General features: G+C 41.6%; 1 protein-coding gene across 2 annotated transcripts in view; it reads right to left on the minus strand.

The window, feature by feature from the left end:
* The window catches only part of sptbn5 (spectrin, beta, non-erythrocytic 5), a 65,431-nt gene that overhangs the window by 25,358 nt on the left and 17,823 nt on the right, over nt 1-22,250 (minus strand). For both annotated transcript variants that reach the window (XM_038729087.1, XM_038729088.1), the window contains exons 14-51: nt 21,927-22,080; nt 20,849-21,052; nt 20,140-20,346; nt 19,643-19,814; nt 19,054-19,190; nt 18,668-18,880; nt 18,374-18,526; nt 17,585-17,715; nt 17,189-17,440; nt 16,985-17,060; nt 16,091-16,302; nt 15,672-15,915; nt 15,356-15,495; nt 14,813-14,912; nt 14,395-14,565; nt 14,114-14,278; nt 12,223-12,312; nt 11,941-12,077; nt 10,642-10,828; nt 10,304-10,413; nt 10,098-10,188; nt 9,383-9,499; nt 8,896-9,053; nt 8,662-8,794; nt 8,189-8,334; nt 7,751-7,865; nt 7,551-7,661; nt 5,321-5,500; nt 5,033-5,236; nt 4,804-4,953; nt 4,623-4,727; nt 3,653-3,841; nt 3,260-3,415; nt 1,593-1,784; nt 1,122-1,217; nt 432-553; nt 246-360; nt 33-143 (exon numbers count right to left, since the gene is read on the minus strand). In XM_038729087.1, coding sequence (XP_038585015.1) covers nt 33-143; nt 246-360; nt 432-553; nt 1,122-1,217; nt 1,593-1,784; nt 3,260-3,415; nt 3,653-3,841; nt 4,623-4,727; nt 4,804-4,953; nt 5,033-5,236; nt 5,321-5,500; nt 7,551-7,661; nt 7,751-7,865; nt 8,189-8,334; nt 8,662-8,794; nt 8,896-9,053; nt 9,383-9,499; nt 10,098-10,188; nt 10,304-10,413; nt 10,642-10,828; nt 11,941-12,077; nt 12,223-12,312; nt 14,114-14,278; nt 14,395-14,565; nt 14,813-14,912; nt 15,356-15,495; nt 15,672-15,915; nt 16,091-16,302; nt 16,985-17,060; nt 17,189-17,440; nt 17,585-17,715; nt 18,374-18,526; nt 18,668-18,880; nt 19,054-19,190; nt 19,643-19,814; nt 20,140-20,346; nt 20,849-21,052; nt 21,927-22,080 — 5,746 coding nt within the window. The remainder of the gene's footprint in view (nt 1-32; nt 144-245; nt 361-431; nt 554-1,121; nt 1,218-1,592; nt 1,785-3,259; nt 3,416-3,652; nt 3,842-4,622; nt 4,728-4,803; nt 4,954-5,032; nt 5,237-5,320; nt 5,501-7,550; nt 7,662-7,750; nt 7,866-8,188; nt 8,335-8,661; nt 8,795-8,895; nt 9,054-9,382; nt 9,500-10,097; nt 10,189-10,303; nt 10,414-10,641; nt 10,829-11,940; nt 12,078-12,222; nt 12,313-14,113; nt 14,279-14,394; nt 14,566-14,812; nt 14,913-15,355; nt 15,496-15,671; nt 15,916-16,090; nt 16,303-16,984; nt 17,061-17,188; nt 17,441-17,584; nt 17,716-18,373; nt 18,527-18,667; nt 18,881-19,053; nt 19,191-19,642; nt 19,815-20,139; nt 20,347-20,848; nt 21,053-21,926; nt 22,081-22,250) is intronic.

Here is a 22,250-nt window from a genome sequence, read left to right on the forward strand (position 1 = left end):
TTGAGGTTGTAGAAACAATCCCTCTGACTCACCTCTGACCTCTCCTGGATGACCCCAGCCTCTCTCTCTGTTTCTTCGTGGCGTCTGATCAGGTTCTCTACGCTGTCCACATCAAAGCCACAGTCCTGACCCTGCAGCAGCATCTACAGAAACAGAGACAGACTTTATTAAAATTTAAAAACCCTGTATGTAAGACTCCACAGATGACCTGACATGTAGTTTGAGGGCAGTATCAGATGGCTGACCTTCTCGTTTGCTCTCTCTCTAACCTCCTCCAGCTCTCTGATGAGGGCGTGGACCACCAGCGCCCCCTCCAGCTTCTTCCTGTAAATGTTCAGATCGCCGTGAAACCTACTCCACCTGGAAGAGATGAGACATTTAGTGTGAAGCTGATAAAATAACCCACAGAAGTGATATTAAATGTGAGTTACCTGTCATTGAGCTGCTGTCTCCTCTGTCTAACAGTAACCAGCTCATCAGCGCTCTGCCTCTTCTCCAGTCTGCCTGCCAGTCTGTTGATGGCTGTGATGTGAGCGTCGTCCACTGTCGTGTCCTACAGATTAAACATGCCATATATATATATTTATATACATGTATCTTGTAGTGTACTGCATGCTACTAGAATTCCTAGATTCAAGCCCACTTGGTTCGGAGGCAATGTAACACACAAAAACAAACAAGTTTACTGTAAATATGTGAAATTATACTGTATTACTTAACATATTCAAGAGGCTTAGCGTTACAGAAGTTGAGTGTAATTAAATTAAGCACAAATATCTAGTTAGTGCCTTGAAGTAATAGTGAAAGATACAGTGAATACTGTTGCTTTGTCGAGGAATTTGAGCCTACGTGTTGTAGTTAGCGAGATAATTTAAGCGGCACTTGCTTTGGGGAAAATGCACAGTTGAATCACACTATTCAGGTCTACACACAGTAAATGTCACAACCAATTTAAACAAACAGAATTTAATAATGTGACATCTCCTCACACTCAAAGAAAGACAGCAAGAAAAGCAAATACGTGTGCTTGTGTTAGTCTTGCTTAATTTTAAACATTTAGTTAACACTCTTCAGTCAAGTACACTTAAGCATGACATAAGACCCCCACACCGCTCCCTCACCCCATCTCCAGTTCCTCTAAATTCGCCAAGTTTCTTCAGCAGCTGAACTCCATGTTCATAATCCTTCCCAACATCTCCAACATTAATCATCACCTCCTGCAACACAGACAAGTCAGAGACAGTCATTACACACTGTAAACACACCATCACTCCATCCGTCTCCTACCCATAGACTGTATATAAATATGGACAACATGACAGTTCCCTAAAAGTGAAGCCAATACATCTCGATCCTCTCCTGACGGCAGGTAGTTCTCATCACGCTGAGGTTTGTTCACATGTTCATTTTCCGATAATTTTGCTTTTAATTAGTTATTTGATGCTATAAACAGGGGTTTTGTTCCAACCTAGATCACTACTGCACAAACTCTGACTCAAATGAGGTCACCAGCACAAGATGGCAGCCATTTCCGGGATATTTTGGCTCTATTTTTGTAAGTGGTGATCGTACAGTACAGTCTATGGTCATACCTTGTGTCTGATCCAGGCCTCCACCTCTTCAACTTTCTGCAGGAACTCCAGGAAGTCTCTGTTATCTTCCAGAGCTTTACCTCGGTTTGCCATGGCCTTCTTCAGCTCCTCCCAGTGGAGCTCAAGGGTGGCTGCACTCCTCTTCACCTCCTTGGACCTCGGGTGGTGAAGGGACACTAGCTTCTCCCCGGCCTGGAGGCACGGAACAAGGAGACGTGTCAATGAATTTCATTCCACTCCACCTTTTATCTGAAATTATGTTAACTGACCTCATTTTATGCCAACTCATCACATTCTGCTCTATTACCTATCTCATTGTCATGTCAGTCCTCCTTACATTATTTATTTATTTCATCATCATCTCATCTTTTTACATCTCTTCTAAAAACCTGTCTTGTATAATCTTAATTTTCTTACATCCCTATCTTGTAACATCTTATTACACCTCATTTAACCTCTGTTTTATTTCATTTCTGTGTCTCATCTAATTTAATCTCATATTTGATTTCTTCATCTCTGATCTCAACTCATCTTGTTATATTTCATCTCATCATATGCATATCTGATCTGATCATCATCATCATATCTGAAGAGCTCATAGTACCTTACTACCCCACCAGAGCACTGCGCTCCCAGAATGCGAGTCCTGAACCATCCCTTAGTTATGCTGCTATAGGCCTAGACTGCCGGGGGATTTCCCATGATGCACTGAGCTCCTCTCTCCTCTACTTTCTCTCCCTCTGTATGCAACCTCATCCCATTATTGCATGTTAACACAACTTCTCCCCTTTCTGGTAGTCTTGTGTTTTCTCGTCCCTCTCCTCTCTCCTCCTATCACTTCCTGCAGGTGTTTCTGGCTCTAGAGCTGTGGAGTCTGGATCTGTGGTTGCGGGTCACCTGCTGCCCCCGTGTTCCTGCTCGACACCCTCTGCTGCAACGACTATTGTTACTAGTCCTATTGTTATTATTGTTATTATAATCATTAACATTACGATTATTATCATTAACACTACTATAAATATCTGGACCATTTTTCATTTAGTCTATAGCAACATTACCTTTACTGTCTGTACCTCTGTGTGTGTATATTGTGTAGGCTGCCTCCCTCCCCTCTCTCTCTCCTTCCAGCCCTCTCTTTTTCTCTCTGTTCCTCTCTCTCTCTCTCTCGCTCTCTCTCTCTCTCTCCGGTCGAGGCAGATGGCCGCCCACCCTGAGCCATGGTTCTGCTCGAGGTTTCTGCCTCTTTAGGTTCCTTGCCTCTGTCGCCTAGTGCTTGCTCTTGGTGGGAATTGTTGGGCTTCTGTAAATAGCATCACAGAGTACGGTCTAGACCTGCTCTTTTATGAAAAGCACTATGAGATAACTGTTCTTGTGATTTGGTGCTATATAAATAAAATTGAATTGAATATCTGTACTACCTTCTTATCTTTTATATATATACTGTATGTATAATATAAGTCACATTTGTTGTCTCACATTTCTGTTAATTTTATCTCATCATATCTCATAAGAGACTCGTGTCTTTCTAATCCCATTTGACCTCATCTAATCTCGCTTCATTTTATCTAGTCAAATCAGGTCTCTGTCATCTCACAATTTTATTCAATCAAACCTCACTTTCTTTTACCTCATCTAATGTCATCAAACCACATCTCCTCTCTACTTACTAGCAGTACAGAGCTGATGATCTCGCTGTGAGCCAGGATCTCGGCCTCAAACACCTGATGCTTCTGGAGAAGCTTCATCTTGGCCTGCAGATTGCTGAGGTCTGCTTTACCGTCCTCCGCCATCTTCTGTATCCGCTCAGACACCCACTCCTTAGCCTAACAAACAGATGGGTAATCATTTAAAACAAACAGAAAGGCTGCAGCTGTAACAGAAAAACCCACTGACAAGAAAAATAGAAGGAAACTTCTCAGAATTTAACAGCAATAAATGTAACTGAAACAATTCTGAGATATTGTTATTTGGCTTCAGTTAATTTTATTTTATTCATTAAAACCATACTTGACAATATTGTCAAACAAGGATGAAGAGTCTCTGACTGATTAGTTGGTTACCTCTGCAACATCTCGGTTGAAGATACACAGCATCCTGGAAAGCTCAAGCTCCTCCCTGCGTTTGACTGACAGCTCCTTGATCCTATCACGCCGCTGGAGGAGGGCCTTAAGTTTAGTTTGGACCCGTCTGCTCTTCTCTCTGCTCAGCTGCTTCTTCAGCCGCTTGTCTAGTTCTTTCAGAGAGAACAACTGGACCCAACAGAAGGAGGGAAGATTTAAATGAACACTGCAGCACCTTACTGTAAGTTAAAGGACCGTTATCATCTAAAGCAGGGCTGTTCAACAAAGAGTTTGCGGTACCAGATGACAAAAGAGAGTCCAGTTCTAGAGGGTCGAGTAAGTTAACATGGACCAAAGGTTTTTAAGCACCAACAAATTGTGACCAACAGAGCACATCAAGTCCATATTTTTCGTCTAAAATTGTCAAACGTTTAAAAATAAATACAACCCCATGTTATATAAATCATGCTTACACACTGATTTCAAAGCTTTTGTCCATCATTAAGGTTTGCCAAACGGGTTTGATTTTCTGTGCCTTTCCCCATCTGTCAAAAGCACAGTATTTATTTCATAATTCAGACTTCCAACAAGTCAGATAATATTCAGATGGAAGATAACAAGGAAGAGGATGAGGACGGCACACAGAGAGAGAGTGACTCACCGCTTGACGACTCCCATTTTGTCTCGAATAGAATAATAAAAAGCATCATACTCAGTGTGCAAGGTTTCTGTGTGTAACCATTCTTATTGGATACCATACACAGAGGCCTGCAGAGGCCTTTACTTCTTAAATCCACCACTTATCCATAAAAGTGTCCACATTTTTCCAGTCCAAGTCCAAGACATTTGGTAAATACCCCCCTTGACTCTAACAGACTATTGAGTAAATGGAAAAAATGACTGATATTGAAAATAATGGTTAGTTGCAGCTGTACATTGTAGTACAGGAAAAGAGATTAAACACACAGACCTTGTCCTCCTGCGAGCTGAGCAACTTCTCAAAAGCTTCATGGCGTTTGATCAAACCTTCTGTCTCATCAACTGTGTTTCCCAAAGTGCTGTTCTGCAACAGGATCTGTGGAGACACAGTAGATATTTTACCTCTGATCAGACACTGAGCGTGATGTTTGTCATTCCCTTTAGAGATGTACCTCCTGTGAGCTGGAGGTTTTGTCCATGCTGTTAACGTCTCTGTAGAAGACTTGCTCCAGGTGAACAGTTTCTAACCAGCTTTGTTTCTCGTTCCACTGCTCCTCCAATTTGTCTCGCTCTGCCCGCAGAGCCTCCAGCTTCTCCAACACCTGGAAGACCCATAAACAAACAGTTAAACACCACTGACACCAGACCAGTACCAAAACAGCCATCCTCTCTCCTCCTCACCTCCTTCCTGTTGGCCCTGTCCTGTGTCTGTAGCTCTTCTCCCATGTCCAGAACCTGTTGGTACATCTCTTGTCTGGCTTCCATCTCGGCCCACAGCTGCTGGTGCTGGGCCAGCTGGAGGTCAGCGGTCGCCACGTCACTGATGGTCTCCCCAGCAGCCATCGCACCAATCAGCTGGCTGCACCACAGGAAGTAATCTTGCACCTGGAGAGCACAAAAACACACTGATAAGATCTGAGAGAAGCTTGATTATTAATCGTGTTAAATCATTCATCCGTCCGTCTTCACCGTGTTGAGGAACAGGTATCTCTGGCATGCCAGTTTTAGCTCCGCCTCCCTCTGCTCTGCGTGAAGTCGGAGCTCCTCCCACTGCTCCACCACTTTCTGCTGCACTTCCTGTAGGCGGAGCTTCAACTGAGGCGTGCAGAGGTCCAGGATGGAGTTGGCGGAATCCAGCTGCTCCTGCAGCTGCAACACACAAAGAATACATACATCACGTTTAGGGCTGGGCAAGTTAACGTGTTATTATCGCGTTAACGCATTAATTAATTAACGCCGACAATTATTTTATCACACATTAACACATTTTTTTTAAATAATTATTATTGTGAAAGTTCGTTGTTCACTGGCTCTGAATACACATACAGTCAAACCAGTTGTCACAGGAGGAGCAGGATGTTGATCAGCCTGCAAATCAGCCACCCAAACAAGCAGCGGAGGGAGGCAGGCAGACAGCGTGTGGGAGAAGACAGCGCTCCGCGAGTAAACGGCAGGCGCTCTGTTGAGAGTAACCATGGCAACTGATTCTGTGTCTATTTAACTTAAATAAAAATTATAGGCTACATACTTTACCCGAAAGGCCTTAATCTAGTTTTGCGGGGATGCTCTGCCATGTGAATTCCCTCCTGTAATGTCCTGATAACTATTCAGATTCTGGAAACTCACAAACAGCGAGGATCAGTCTCTCTTCCGACGATTTGTGCTGCGCGTCGCATACAAAAAGTTCAACACAATTCAACTTCGGCAGCGGGTGAGGTCAACCGCAACAGTTTCACGGAAACGCACATGCTAACCTTGGACTCGACCACTTCACCTACAGGGAAACCTGCTACTGAACATAGACTGTTTCTGCTGCTCCCTGATAAAAGAAAATGTTTTTGCTGATACGTGTTCAAAAAAATCCAAGAAAAGTGGACTCTGATGGTCACTTTAACAAGTTTTAACAAGCTAGATAAAAGGTAATGCCCTGGCAGTGGCAAACAGCTTTGGTTTAATATTTGATTTGATTACATTAATGTTTAAGTTGAGATTTATTGCTACTAAAGGGAATACTGCTAGTAAAAAAACACATTATTTGTTTAAAGTGTTTGCAAACCACGTTATTGCACTTTTGTGTATTTAGCAGTACATTTAAATTAAAAGTGCGCAATACACTACTTTAGAATTTATTATTAAATTTTGCGCATAACAATGCAATTTTAATCGTTCCCCAGCACAAATCATTTTAAATAACTGTGTGACCATCCACAAGAATCTTTACAGGAAACATGCTGAGGGTTTAATGCCTAAACGTCAGAAGCCATTCCAAGGAACGACAGATCAATTTCTACTTCACAAATAAAGTCCGGTGAATTCTTTTATTTTCGTATCTCAGTCATTCCTTTTATGGGTAAGTTACATTTTTATCTATCTCTCCCCACCCCCCAACCCAAATACAATCTCCAAAACAGCAGTTTTCTTCTCAAAATCTTTATAGCAGTTTGTGTGTCTTTCAGTTAAGAAATTAATTGGGGAGATTTTGGTTGACTGGGCCTCTCCAGGTAGTCGGAGTTGCTCGCCCCCAAAACAGCTTGATTCCAACAGTTTGCTGCACACATGCTAGATTTTTAATGAAAGACATGCAGAAGTGGGCCAACAGTGGGCCAAAGCTGGCCTGAGTTGAATTCTTAGCCCGTATCACCACAAAACCAAAATGAAAATTAACTAAATACATTTGCTAAAATAATATACTTAAGTAAAATTTTGACGTACAGGTACTTTCCTTGCGTATACTATTTTATGATACTTTATACTATTGTACTACATCTCAGAGAGAAATATTGTACTTTTTACTACACTACATTTATATGACAGCTACAGTGATAAGTTACTTTACTAGTACACTTTAGATGAACTAAAACATATGATCAGCTTATAAAATAAAATGTTTTCAGCCAGTAGTTCCCAACTAAAACAATGCAGATCTTTGTTGTTATTGTATGCAGTAATGCCAATAAAGCCACTTGAATTCAAACTGAACAGAGATGATGTAACGCTCTCTCTACATGGCTCTGGAGCAACCATAGTATCAGAGTTTCTACAGCTGCTAGGAGTATGGCAGAGCATGTGGTGGAAAAACCTTAATTTCTGATGCTCCAGATAAAACAAAAGGAAACTGCGCTCAGAAGAAGGGCTACAGTCAAAAAAGAAAGAAATGGATATCTTGATTTTTGATTGATTAATCTCTCTCTGTCTGTACCTGTTGCTCTGTGGTAGCCAGCTCATGGAGCAGAGCTTCATGTTTCCTCAGCTGTGACATCACTCCGCGCAAATCCTTCGCCACGTCGTCAGGGATGCTCTTCTGTCGCTCCTACAGAGAGGGAGAGAAAGATTTATACTGCATGTATGTATGTATAGACAAATGGACGGATGGATGGATGTGATGTGTTGATACAGTACCTGTATGAGTGTCAGTGAGTCAGTCAGGTCTTGGTAAAAGCGGTGACATTCCTCGGCTTTCTGCAGCTGATCCTGACGCTCCCTAGCCACACCCTTCAAATCCTCCCAGCATGCACTGCAAACAACGTCAGAATTAACAGAAAGAAAGAAAAAAAGAAGATAGAAGTCAAATACAAAGCTGCATCTACCCCTGAAGCCCTTACTTTAACTCTTCCCCTGTGTTTCCTTCCTTCCCACATTTATTAAAACTTCTTGACACATTATCTCTATACAACAAGTAACGTTTTGAAAACTGCAGCAAGCTATTAGGGTGGAAATGGCGGTAATTTGTGGTTCATGTGCACAGCAAACAAAAAGGTCAGATTTTTTCTACCGTTTCTGGCATTTCAGTGTGTTTGATGCACCTTTAGAAAATGCTAATGTGGATGTAAAGAGTACCTGAGCTGCTGCAGTGTCTCTCTGACTGTAGAACTCTGTGGGTGTTTGTCGCGGATCAGTCGAGCAGCCAGGTCACTGCAGCTCTGCAGTCTCTCCTCTCCGACTTCCAGCTGCTTCAGGAAACCTTCAAACTTTCCACGAAGCAACTGAAATGTCCCCCAAAAACATAGAAACTCTTTACTTTAAAGTGACCTTCACCGTCTTTACCCTAATCATTTTTTAAGGTGTCTTACCATTCATGACTTTCATTTTCTAATTTTCTTGAGATAAATGGTTTTCTTGTGAGCTTGTGAACTATCACATTATCTTGATATAAAATTGAGCTCTTATATATTTTTTTCAAACATGTTTAATATGAAAAATAATAATATAAATCCATGCTGGTAGCTGTTTGATTTACATGCTGATCATCATCACATAGGTACAGAGACAGAGACTCTTTTTGCTACAGGATCCTGTTAATGAGATGTAACCTGAACATGTTGGTAGTCGTTGCCCAGGTCCTGAGACTCTGCTGTCTGCTGCTGCTGGCTCATCCAATCCTCCAACTCTGATGACTCTCGTCTGAACTCGTGGAGATGGAGGACTTCCTTTAACCTCTGACCCCTGACAGGAGACACAAAGGTGGGCAGGTTCATAGAAAGAGCTTATTGAGGTCTAGACTACAGCATCAGAGATGAATGGCTTCTGCATCCTCAAAGGTTTACCTGAGAGCAGCCTGGTGCTGCAGCTGCTGGTTCAGACTGCTGACGCGACTGTAGGGCCTGCTGAGCTCCTCTAGGCTCCAGTTCTGAAACGCCTGCTCCACCTGGTCTCCTAACTCCTCCACCTCCACTTCCAGCACCTCCCGCTGGCCCTCCAACACCTACAAAAACAGAATCATCAGGATACTGTCCACAGATATACCTGCTGCCACATTTCATATTTCCCCATCATACATTGCTTGAATGCTGTTTGTTAAAAATATTTGTTTAAAACATATAATCACAAGAGGTGGACATGTTTTGGAAAATAAGCTCTACAATTGTTCAATCTACACATAAGATGCAGGGAGAAAAGTGGACAAATAGAAAGTAAAAATACCTGTATCTCCAGAATTCAGTTTGATTTTGACAAGGAGTTCCACAGGGAACTATTTGAGCTCCTCTAATGTTTTTGTTTAGTCTAGATCTCTGGGGAGAGTGGGTACTATACCTGATGTTTGGTAATAAGACTCTGCGTGGCCAGCTGGTCTTTGCCATAGTCTTCGGTGTTCACCACAGTGAGTGTCTCAGTCAGCCTGGACTCCAGCTCTGAGCAATCCAACAGCAGCTGTAGACAGTTCACATTTAGAGATAAATCTTCACAAAATGCTTCCAAACCAAACACTTTCTCAAATGCACACGTTTAGCAGACCAGACCAACCATTCTCTCTCTTTCAGCTAGTGAGGTAACTTTGGTATTAAACGCCTTGTTATTAAGGGCTTTGTTGATGGAGGGCAAAGTCTAATGCCGGGTGCAAACTACACAATATTTTTGTCTTTTCAGATGGCCACTGTGTCAGATGAGACGATTATAAAATCATATCGTCTCCGACCAATAACAGCTTCTTGTATTTCACGACCTGAGTGATGTCATCAACTTCCTGGAACAGGAATGTAAATAAACAACGGTGTCAGAACTGGCTGTGTTTTGTTCCTATTGATCAACATCACAGAGAAAACATTGTGGAATTTGAGGTGGAAGGCAAAAAAATTCTGAGAACTCTTTTTGTTGGGATGGCGTGAGGCATTGTTTTTTTGTCCTCCATGATACACTACACAGGATATAATGATCAATTGTTGCGCCCAACGGCCATTTTCAATGCCGACACTCTGCATCTGTCGGGACGGGCCTATATCATGATACTGTGTAGTCTTAACACTCTTACCTGTTCTCTGGTGATGGCCTTGCTCAGGTGAGCTGCTCTCCTGCTGCAGGCCTCTTCTAGCTCCTCCCACTCTGCACTCAGGTGCCTGCACCTGCAAAAAGCAGCAAACAGTCCACGTAGTCATGTATCAAGGATAACAGAAAAATTCTGACATAAAATGCAACGGTAAATTGCACAGTTCACTCTGAAGAGAGACACAACGGCACCTATGGAGCACTTCTTCTCCGTCTGATTTGCTGGATTTGGCCAGGCTCCGCCCCTTCTCCAGGACATGATTCAGGTATTTTCGGTGGGCACTCACTTCCGCCTGCAACTCCTAGGTGAACAAACACACACAGGCAGAAAAACTGATTTCTCTTTGTTTAAAGCTGTTGTTCTGAATTGTAAAGTTGAAGATATACCTGCAAAATGCACCTTTATAATTCACAAATCACACTTCAGTTCTTTTTCATGATCATTATTATATAATTCTGAGCATTTTAGATAAATAAAATCGGAGAAAATTTGACCTTTTATAAGTAATTAACTGTAACCAAGTCGGTACCTTGTGTTTCTGCATGAGACTGATGGCTCCAGCCAGAGACTTGTCATATCCTGTAGATCCAGAGGCAGGAACATGTTCAGAGATCCAGCTGAGCTCCAGGTCCACGTCATGATAAAATCCAAACAGCAGCACGGATGCCTCCAGCTGTACACGACGCCGGTCCAGAGGCTTCTGGAGAGACTTGAACCTGCAACCCGAAGCATGTCAAACCAATATCATCTACTTTGTTTCCCCCTAAATCTAAGATAAATTATCTTCCTCCTTTTCCTCTTGCTATTTTTACTGTTAGTTTTCATGATTCAGGTAAGTTAAAATCTATAAATAAACTGAAGAGAGGTGGGCAGGGGACAGAATCCTGTTGAATTCCTGTTTTACTCCCCAAGAAAGCTGATTAAGGATTGTTTTTAATAACTGACGGTTACAAAGATTTGAACTATTGTACAGTTTTATCAGACATTAATTAAAAGCTTTTGAAGATCCAGAAAAACTGCTGACATTATTTCACCTTTGTAAATATAAAGAAGATTTAGATCTGCATAATAACTTGAAATGGAACCAAATTATAATAGATGAAAATAATGATTGGATTCAAAAAATGCTGAGCAAAATTTTTTTCAAGAACCTTGGTAAAAACAGGTTGGATGCTAATTTGATTTCACCCAGTTACATGCCTGATCGACCATTACAGCTTTTAAAAAGACTAAGGGTCTATAGCCATGCTAGCATCTCTGTAAGGCCGTACTTTGGCACAGCGTTGCTTTGAGCTGAATGCTAACATCAGCAAGCTAACATGCTCACAACGACAATGCAAACATGTGGTTAGCTAAAGCAGTATAATATGGGTGGAGTGAGTATGTTGATTGTGGCATAGGTTAATAATGTAAAATGTACGATAAAACAAAAAAAGCCTGCTAGCCACACTCCTTCAATTTTTTCTCCCGCACCATTTGCTGTCACCACTACTGTTGGCTGTTGCTGTTCAGGCAAATTTTGGCATGCCTGCAGCATAATGGCTGAATGTAATTTAGTTTTGCAGGTATTTTGCAGGAATGTCCGTAAATTGCATGGTAATCCATCCAATAGTTCTTGAGATATTTCACTAAATAACATACATGTCAACTATGAAAAGTCAAGTCCGTTAGATTCATCTTCTGGAGACCATACAATGTCTGTATAAAATCTGACAGAAATCCATCCTGTAGTTGTTGACTGACTGACGTTGCCATCCCTATAGCCATAGCTAAAAACGTTATTAGCAAAGATGCTCTCTGCTCTGCAGAGTATACATAGTGGACTCACAGAGTGAGGTAAGTCTCGGTCTCCTGGAGGATCCTCTGTGAGTCAAAGTGATTAGAGGCAAGGTGTTTGGCCCTGCTGACGATGGAGTTGATCTTCTCCGCCAGCTCCTTGGCCTCCTGCTCCAGCTGCTGATGCTCCTTCACACAGAAACACAGCAGTTATTGACCACTAACAGGATGCCAGTTCCACAATAACTACTTTATGTAATTAGACTGGATCACCATTTAAAATGACTGGTGTTATACCAGCGTATAACATCTTGTGTGGCCTCAGTGACCTCACCTTCAGAAGCAGCCGGCTGGAGCGGAGATCGTGACCTTTGGCAGCATTGTTCAGCATCCACTGGATGGCCTCAATCTTCAGCTTGGCGTCCTGAGGATAGAAGAATGACTTTAACTACAATAACACAGAAAACCCAGTTTACCTAATGTATATGTTTTATTGTAAAAGCATCAAGGCTGACAGATATCTGGTTAAACTCTGAAAGAGTTTATTTCTATGTTAATAAAATGTTGAATATTGTGAGAAATAGTCTGTCTTCTTGTTTAGTCATTTAATTTTGTTGTTAGTTTGCAAATTATTTAGGTGGTTAGAGAGTTATTGCACTTGCTAATAAGCTGATCCGTCAGCTGAGCCGGGCAATTATTGTTTGATTTATTTATTAGTGAGTTTCTAGTCAGTGAAAAAGTCAGACAACTAGTTTGCTGGTTTGCTTGCCAACAAGTTTTTAGTTGTTACTCATTTCATTAGGGATTCATTCAGTCACTGAATTACTATCTAAATTACACAAGTTGGTCGGTCAGTTAGCTTAGTTTACTAGCTAGTCAATTAGTTAGTTAGTTGGCTTTGTTACTCACATATCTAGTTGGTTAGACAGTTAATATGTAATAATTAATATATTAATATAGTCTTTTTAGCTCTTAGGTAGTCAGTCGGGTGATGGATTAGTTGATAAGTTCATTGGCAGTCAGCAACTTGTCAGTCAGCGCTTGAGTAAGCTAGTCAGACAGTCAGCTAACATTAGCAAGCTATTTTTTGCACAGTTTGTTTGTCAGCTAATGCTAGATAGTTAGCTACTGTGGACTTAGCAATCTGAGTATGTAACGTTAACTACTAGACCAACAGTCAGCTAACATTAGTCCGGAGGCCAGTTTGTTAGCCAGTGTTTTAGTCAGTCAATCAATAAAATTGGTTAGTTGGCTAGCTTCAGTCAATTATTAAAATGAGTCAGTTTGTGACTTCAGTTAGTTAGTGAGTTAGCAAACTGGTAATTCAGTCAGCCAGCTAACCTAACTGCCCATGGGTGGTGATGGTGCAGCGCATAAGACACATGCCTTTGATGTGAGAGACCCGGGCTCAATTCACCACGGTGACACTGCAATCTGTCCCTAAGCAAGACACTTAACCCCTAGTTGTTCCAGAGGCGTGCGACCTCTGACATGTAGCAACTGTAAGTCACTTTGGATAAAAGCATCAGCTAAATGAGTAAACATAATGTGATGTAAATCAAACCTGCCTAATGGTAAGCAGTCAGTTTGTGAGCCAGTCAGTCAGCTAAGCAGAAACTGTGCCGGTTAGTACAAATCTTGGTCTAGACTTGCTCGAATATGAAAAGGTGCAATTAGATAACTTGTGTTATGAATTGGTGCAGTATGAAAAATGTAATTAATTTAATAGTCAGTTATCAGTCGGTTGGGGACTTTAGTAGTCATCCAGGCTAACTGCTTTGTTAACGTTAGCCAGTTGCCTGAGGCAGTGATTAGAAAGCTGGTCAATTACATTACATTTACATTTATTCATTTAGCTGACGCTTTTATCCAAAGTGACTTACAATTGCTATACATATCAGAGGTCGCACGCTTCTGGAGCAACTAGGGGTTAAGTGTCTTGCTCAGGGACACATTGGTGGATGCGTCACAGTGGGGATATGAACCCAGGTCTCTCACACCAAAAGCATGTGTCTTATCCACTTATCCATCACCTCCAGTTGGGGAGTTAGCAATAAAGTCACTTAATTAGTCACATAAGATGAACACTGGTCAGTTAAAGTTAGCTGATGAGTTGGCTAGTTGGCTGGCCAGTCAGTTAATCAATTAGTTAGCTAAGTCAATCACATAGAACATTTTTATTGAATAACTCACTCAGTCAGTCAGTTAATCTCTCAGTGTTTTACCTGCAGCAGATCCATCAGCTGCTCCTGCTGTCCCGCCTGTCTCAGTTTGTCTCCTCTGTCAGCCATCTTGTTTTGAAGTATTTCCCACCGGCTGCTGAGCTGAGTAGACTTCCTGTTGATGCTCTGACTGTTGTAGTGCTCTTCAGTAAGCATCTCCTGTCCCACCTGAAAATATATATAATTTATGCAATGTGAAAGCAAAGTCAAGTAACTGAAGAAGTTGATTTAGATGCGCTGTATGAACTGTACGTCATTGAATTAACTAGTGAACAGCGGTTTACCTGAACCAGTCGGTCTAGCCAGACCTGGTTAGCCTGCATCTCCTTTTCAGCCGCCTCGTGTCTCTTCAGCTTCCGGAGGATGTTGGTGGGGTCGCGGTATGACTCGTCCTCCGCCACCTTAAACTTCTCCTCAATCCAAAGCAGCAGCTCGTCTGCATCTCTCAGGAACTCCTGCAGCACAAAACATCAGGACGACTCACTCTCTAATGACTGAGTTAAGCAGAAATATAATCAGATATTTGACTAAAAGACTGAAACTGGCTGTTAATTTTACACATAGTGGAGTTTCATGGACCATTGTATTGAACTAAGGAGGAATTTTGTCTGGTGTAGGGGGCAAGGAAGAGGTCATGAGATCATCTGAATCGCCGAGGCATCAGGGTAAACATCAAGACAAAAGTAAAATACATAATAATACCTGATATTTCTTTGAGGCCAGAAGCAAACTCCTCCTCTCCCTGCTGCTCTCTTTCAACTTCCTGTTGGCTGTCTGGATGCTCCTGCTCCTTTCCTTGATGCTTAAAGATAAACTCAATATTTTTAAAAAAGCATTACACACATACAATATCACTGCTAGTTAGGTAGATCGCTTTGGTTTGTTGGACTCAACAAAATTTTTAGAAATTTCTACAAATGTCTACAATTTCATTTGTGTTTTTGTCTTTACATCAACAGTGTTAGGCAGGAAGTGTAAGGAGTTTATAAGGCTGACAGGCTGTGACACCTACCAGGGTAAGGATGTGTCATAATTATGTATATACAGGATAGCATAAACGTACATTTTTGATAATTCTTTATAAGAATATTCTAGTTCTAACATATGTTACATACTTCAGATATTCTGTGTCAGATTCATTCCTCTAATTATGATTGTCATGTTTTTACTTTTACCAAAGGTTTCTGTGGCCTTAATGTGATTTTATTCATATTTAACTAGGTAAATTCTCCACTTCTCTCTTACAGTTTTGCAGCATAGTGTTGTTGGTCGATGAGCTCCTGGCTGCGTTCAGTGAAATGTTCGACTTGTTGGTCCAAAGCCTTCAGGAGACCTTCCAGCTCCTCCTGTCGGCCCAGCAAACTGTGCACACTGTCCACCGAGTCCTGCATCCATAAACACACATATATTATCAAAACACATTATTTTTACTGTTGAACTTGGCATGTATGTTCTTGTATGTTCTGTGCCTTGAGTTTACTGAAAATGTATACCAAATCTAATAGTTTTGAATTTTTGAGGAGATGGACCATGAAAACAAATCAGAGTAAAACCTCCTCACCCCAACGTCTCTGACCCTCAGTCGGGCTTCGTGTCCAGACAGCGCCGCCTCGATCCGATCTCCTAACTGGTTCAGCCTCTGGAGCTCCACTCCCTGCATTAAACACTTCTTCCTACTGGTCCACATCTTGTCAAGCTTGAACAAATCAGCTTTGAGATTGTCCAGTGTTTGTTGGATATCGACACTCCCTGTCTTCCCATTGGAAGAACCAAGAGATTGTCCCAACTTCTCCATCTCCTTCAACCTGAGAAACCATGGTGGACTTATTAAAACAACACACATATTTTACACCGATGGTTATTAATGTTGAGCTTTGCTGTGGGGCTAAATATTTCTTTCTCATACTTCAGAGAGATCAGACATTATTTTTCTGTATCTGCTGAACATTCAGCCAGCAGTGAGAAGCAGGCACTCTTTACCTGCTACTCTGCTCCTCCATCTCCAGCTGGAGCTCTTGGTGTTGTTCCAGCAGGGCGACAGCTGAGGCCACGTCGGTTGCCGTCTCCTCCTGCAGGAGGCGCTCCTGGACCGAAACAGCCCAGCGCTTTAGCTCCTTGGCCTGCTGCTGGAAGCTCTGCAGCCTGCGGGCCTCCTCCAGGAGCTGCTGTCTGTCTGCTGCCTGATGCTTCAACTGGTCCACAACAGAACAGGAGAACAGTATTAACAGGAGCTGGTGTGATTTATGACTGGAAGGGGGTCAGCTTAAAGGTCCTTCAGTTCATTCAGTTATATGTATTTTGCTTTGAATGATGAACTTTCAAAAAGTATCACAGTTCCAACTGTAAGAAGTGACTGAACTAATTCAGTGAAATCATTCACAGAATCATATTTTTATGGCTCAAAACTAGCCTCCAACGACAGGAGTCTGAATATACGTGAGACAGAAACATATCAAAGCCAGCAGAAGGCATACCGTACCAATATTTTGGTAAACACATTTCAGTGTTTCTTTCAGACTTTTGTCAGCAGCTGAAGGTAAATATTAGATTATGATGGACTTGGACAATGGTGAACTGAAATTAGACAGTTCCACAAGTAGCAGTGTCAAGAATTTTGAGTGGCCAGAAAAATAGAAAAGTGCAGAAACTAGAGGCCTTCATATCTTAAAAGTAAAAGGTTACTTACTTAGACCTTCTTTTATACGGTCTATGGTCATAACTAGACTCATAAATAGATCAAATGCATCAGTAGGAGTCTGAAGGTGTTTCTTACAGCTTCAACACTGTAACTCTGTGACTGGTGTCTGTCAGTACACAGAGCAGAGGACATGTAACTACTACAGTTCAGTCTGTGATGATGAATTGAACTCAGACCTGATTCAGCAGAGCCTCCAGACCCCGAACCTCCTCTACGATGGCTGCACTCTCTGCTGGACTGAGGTCCTGCTTCCTGTAAGACAGGAAATAACACCATGGACTATACAGGTTTCATCAGACAAATGTGATTTTTTTCTTCTTCAAATCTTTGCGTTAAAATTAAAAGAAAGGAGGTTTCTAATGTTTAAATCAGATCCGTACATCCTGGCAACGCTCTTCAGGTAGGCGATCTTGCCCTCTAGGGCCTGGATGTCTCTGAGGGCCTGAACCTGGTTCTTCTCCTCTGTCATCAGGGTGAAGGAGCTGCAGCCCACGTCCACAGTGTCGAGCTGGGACAGCTGACCCTGCAGCTGAGCCTTAGCCTCCTTGCAGCTCTGCAGGAAGGACTGCACGTCTGCTGTGCTCAGCAGCTCACGTCCTTTTTCATCCTTCATATGCTGGATCCGTTCCCACCTGCACACACAAGGGACAGGACACCAGACTCTGATTAGAAGATTCTGTCTCCGTATGTCACTCTAGTTAATTTCCCGTCAGTATCATCAGCTCACTTGTTAACCACTTCTGAGAGAACGAGATGTTGTCATGTTTAGTTTGTACCTGTTGGAAACCTTCTTTTCTCTGGCCCGGATCTCTCTCTGTTTACTGTGTTGGCTCTTCACCAGCTCATCAGCTATTCTGATTATGTCATCCAACTGGCCACGCCCACTCGCCAACTCAGTCAGGAAGTTCTGCAACAGGAAGTCGAGGTCAATAAAGCCTAAATCTAAAATTTTAACATTTTACTTTGAAAACTATCACTTTGAGTTGATGTGATTTGAATTTTCCTCTTTAAAAATTTCAGTAAGTAATTCTGAGTAGTGTAATTTCAAAAACACATTTTAGGGTTCACAAATTAAGATAAATTGTAATTTCAGATCTCAAAACCTTTTACCGTTTTGGAGAAATTCAGACACACAACGTGAAAATCTGCGCTACAGAAGATAATCAGTCAAGTCTGAATGGAATCTATTAGGACTTATATCCTATCAGGTCACTTTCTGCCAGTCGTATGGTCCAAAAAGAAAAGATCAAATGTGTGATTAAAAAAACCCAAAAACTTCAGATCCTTCCTATTTCCCTTATTTTGTCTCCCCACGTTTAGATCTTACTGTGTACTGATTCACCATTTAGTTCAAATGATTGGATCCGTGGTAACTGTAGGTCTCATTAATAAAGGAAGCATATTTTCATCATTCAATAGAACATTTTTTTTCTTTTCATTGTCAGTTATTTTCCCATTTTAGGGCAGAGCTTGTTGCCTTTTAGCTGTAAAACTCATTTTAATACAATTTTGGTTTCCATCAGGATGAAAATCCTAGTCCGTCAGGATGTAATTGAAGTGTTCACCTCATATTTAGACTGAACAACTCCCAGGTTGTCGGCGTCAGTGCTGAAAGTGTTCAGGACGTTCTCCTTGTCCTCCATCCATGACTCAAACTCCTGGCAGCTGTTGAAGAATCGATGCAGACGCAGCGTCTCCTCCAGAATCTTCATCTTTGACTGCAAACACAAAACAAATGATCAGGAAATGTAAGTAAGTGCGTCTTCATCTTTTCTTTTCCATCTGATGTCCTTATGGCTTGATTTTGATCTCCACACAAACAGTTTTATCGAACTACATTTCCCATGCTGACCCGGTACCTTGACCAGGTTGTACAGGAAGTTGTAGTCCTTGTCCAGGCTGGCCTGCGTGCTCTCCACGGTGTCTCTCTGGTACTGTGGGTCTGGCAGCCATGTTGTCTGGATCTCAGCTGTGCCACGACGCATCGACCGTCTGCGCCTGGGGCGACTTAGCTTCCTGCTCTGGCCTTCTGGCACCCCATTGGTGGAGGCAGGTGGTTTGGGGGGAGGTGCCTGAGCAGCATGAAGACATGAGGACATAAGGTTTTTAGATTAGATTATGCCTGACAACGATTAGACTTATTATTGATATAAATAAACTAATCTTTACAGGCAAATATTAATGGACATTTGCTTAAAGTTATTGACAATTTATACTATTTAAATTATATTGATTATTGACGTACAGTAGATGGCATCAGAGTCAGGTAGGTTTTGGGGATGAGCTGCTGGTTTCCTCTGCTGTCTGCGGCATGAACTCTGTCTCCATCTGTTTCAGTGCTGATGATTGTTACAATCTCATTACGATCCCACACAAACTGACCTGAAAGTCAAAGTAAATTACAGTTAAGGTTCTGATCTATAATCTTTTCTTGTTCTTTTCTACCTGAGGTTACTTTCATTGCAGGTCTTACAAGAGGTTAAGTGTAAGGAAAAAGCAGAGAGCTGGACAAAGCATTACATTACCAATATTATTAATCTCTTACTGACCAATTTCAATTTTAAATAAGTACTTTGTCTCAATCAGCTTTAAAAAATGATGACATCTAACCAGAAATGCAATCAGCCAGTAGTCACAATCCAGTCAAATCTGGAATGTCTTCTTTTAGTGTTTTGTATACAGATACACTTTAAAGTAAAATAAATCAACTATGTTCTTTCTGTGTCACAGCAACAAAATTAACAATTTACTCAACAAAAACTAATGTTTAATATTTCTGTCATTTCTCATTATTCTCTGCTGTGTGATGGCAACACAGAGCAGACCTCTAGTACCTCTGCTGTATCTGAAGCGGACCTTGGCCTTGCTGTCATCACTCTGAGACGGGGAGCTCCCAGAGCCCCTCCTACCCCTGGCGCTAGGTGGTGGTGATGTCACCGCTCCTGGCCCCTCCTCCTCTCCAGATGAGTCGCTGTATTGGATCATCTTACTCTGCTGAGTCTCCGCCTACACAAGGAAAGCGAGTTTTAAGAAATACAAATCATCAAGTGACATCTTTAAGGGTAACTTAACAACAGGCTTTTGTTGTTACCCTTTGTTGCACCTGCAACCATACCCGATAGTGATGTCATTATAGTTATTTCACCGCAGCAGGTTGAGACATTAAACCACTGGAGGTCAGCAAAGACAAGATTTTCGGGGGGCTTAAGTTACATGTTTGCGTTAAATCCTACATAGGCTACTACACTTAAATTCTAAAATACTACACTGACATGTTCTTACATGTTTGTCTCACAACTACACAGAGAGTATGATTTGAGTCTAAACTCACAGTCAGAGCTGTTAGCTGTGCTGCGCTCCTCGCCTGCTTGGACAATCTCTTTATCTCTGAAGCGTAGGCTGTCACCTCCTTCTCCAACCGGAGGTGGCGCTGCAGCAACACCGTCGTGCTCGACTCATCCTTCCCATGATCCTCGTTGGTCAGCAGTGGCTTCCTGTCACCCAGCCAAGAGTTGGCCTCCGCCACATCTGCAAAGTACTGAACAGAGCAAAAGAAGACACATGTGTTGTATTAAAACTAAGAGGATCTGAGGAAACCTGGATCCAGTCCCCATAAACCACAACTGCACTCAATAACTGTAAGCATGGTTGTGGTTTATGGGGACACAGCAGCTAAACGCTGGCAGCTAAAGATTTTGGCTTGAAAAGTCCTGAAAAACACAATTTATGGTTTGTTTTACTGCACAAGAAGAAGTGCTAATCAATAGATTAGCTATGGTGCTAGCTAATTTGCAAATTACACTGAACGTTTTGTATTGTTACTGTGGCAAAATATTTAGGGAACAATAGTCAAAACAACTGTTTAATCACATTTTATACTTAGTTAATGCTGTATACTTGTCCCTATACAAATAAACATTAAGAAATATTGACTGGCTCAGAGAAACAGATTTACTTTTTTGTCTTCCTCTTCCATTTGTTTTTTTTTTTTTCTTCCTGGTCTTTCTTTACCTGTTTGATGAAAATATTTCCTTGTCTACCTGTTTTATGGCTGCAGCCGCCTGCAGTTTTTTGCGGCGTCCTGTCGCCTCATCGGTCAGGTGGCTCCACTGCTTCTTTAGTGTACGGATCCACTTCTGGATGGCTTGCTGATTAACCTGACCCTGTTTGGACAGCAGATCCTGACCTCGACCCAGAACTCCCTGGTACAGAGATTCCTGGGCCTGGAGCTCCGTCTCCAGAACCTGACAGAATGATTAATTTACTGAATTTACTAAATCACATTAAGTTACTGAATTAATGGCCCCAATACAAATGAAAGGAAAATTATTTTGTCTGCATCAATTTGCTTATGTAAAGATCCGTTCGGGTGTCAGGAGGAAAAAGTTTAGATAAATCATTCCGGTCGTGGTGAAGTGACGTCACAAAGGAGGAGGAGAAAAAAATCAGACAGATTTTAATTGATGTCACACTAATGATGTTCACTTCTTGTACTTAAAGGCACTGAGGCACCTGTCAGTGTGAGATAATTTTCCTAGCTATTAGCCCACTGAAGCTGCCAAAATACGTAAATAAAGTCTTTAAAAAACAAAAAGAAAAAAATGTTTTTTATTTTTATTATGCTTTAAAAATATTTCTGTTCTTTCAGTATTAATTTAATAAATTTTATGTTGTTTTTAAGCCTGTTGAATTGCCATTGTGTATAAAATGTGCTACACAAAATAACTTACCTTTTGTTTTTTGTTTTTTTAGGTATTACTAATTTTAGCTGATTTTGGTAAACTCCAAATTCATTAAGATCAAGGCATTATGATTCACAAATTCACAGTGTTTTTCCCATGTGGAGAAAGGCAGACTCATACAAAAGCTCTGGAGCAGTTGTAAAACCAAAAGAATTATGTTCACACAAGTGGTTCTTGCATGAGACCAAATGTGTTTTGCTGAGAAACGGTGCATGTAAGCAGAAACGTCTGTTTACAAGAAAGCGAAACAGCACACCTTCAAATGAGGGAATTAAATTCGTATATTGAGCATAAAGTGTTTTAATTTAATGGAATGATTTATCAACACTGTCCCCCCTGACAGGTGTATGTTAATGAATGTATTTGTGCCGTCCACCTTGTGATTGTGTTGGCTCAGTTGGATCTGGTTGATGTCTCGTCCGAGTCCGGCCGTCTGCAGCCTCAACAAGCGTTCATACAGCCAGGCCTCCAGTTCCTCACAGTCATAGAAGAACTCAAACAACCTCAACTGAGCCTCCAACTGCTTTCTCCTGGGAGGGGAGAGGTGAAGAGAATAGAGGAGAGGAATGATGAAGAAACACAGATGGAGGTTTAAAGTATAGATACAGTGGATAGAAAAAGTCTACACACCCCTGTTAAAATGTCAGGTTCTTATGATGTAAAATAATGAGACAAAGATAAATCATGTCAGAACTTTTTC

The sequence above is a fragment of the Micropterus salmoides genome, unplaced genomic scaffold (assembly GCF_014851395.1).
Source record: "Micropterus salmoides isolate LMB-PRFRI ecotype aquatic unplaced genomic scaffold, ASM1485139v1 Ms_hic_scaffold_19, whole genome shotgun sequence".
NCBI lineage: Eukaryota > Metazoa > Chordata > Actinopteri > Centrarchiformes > Centrarchidae > Micropterus > Micropterus salmoides.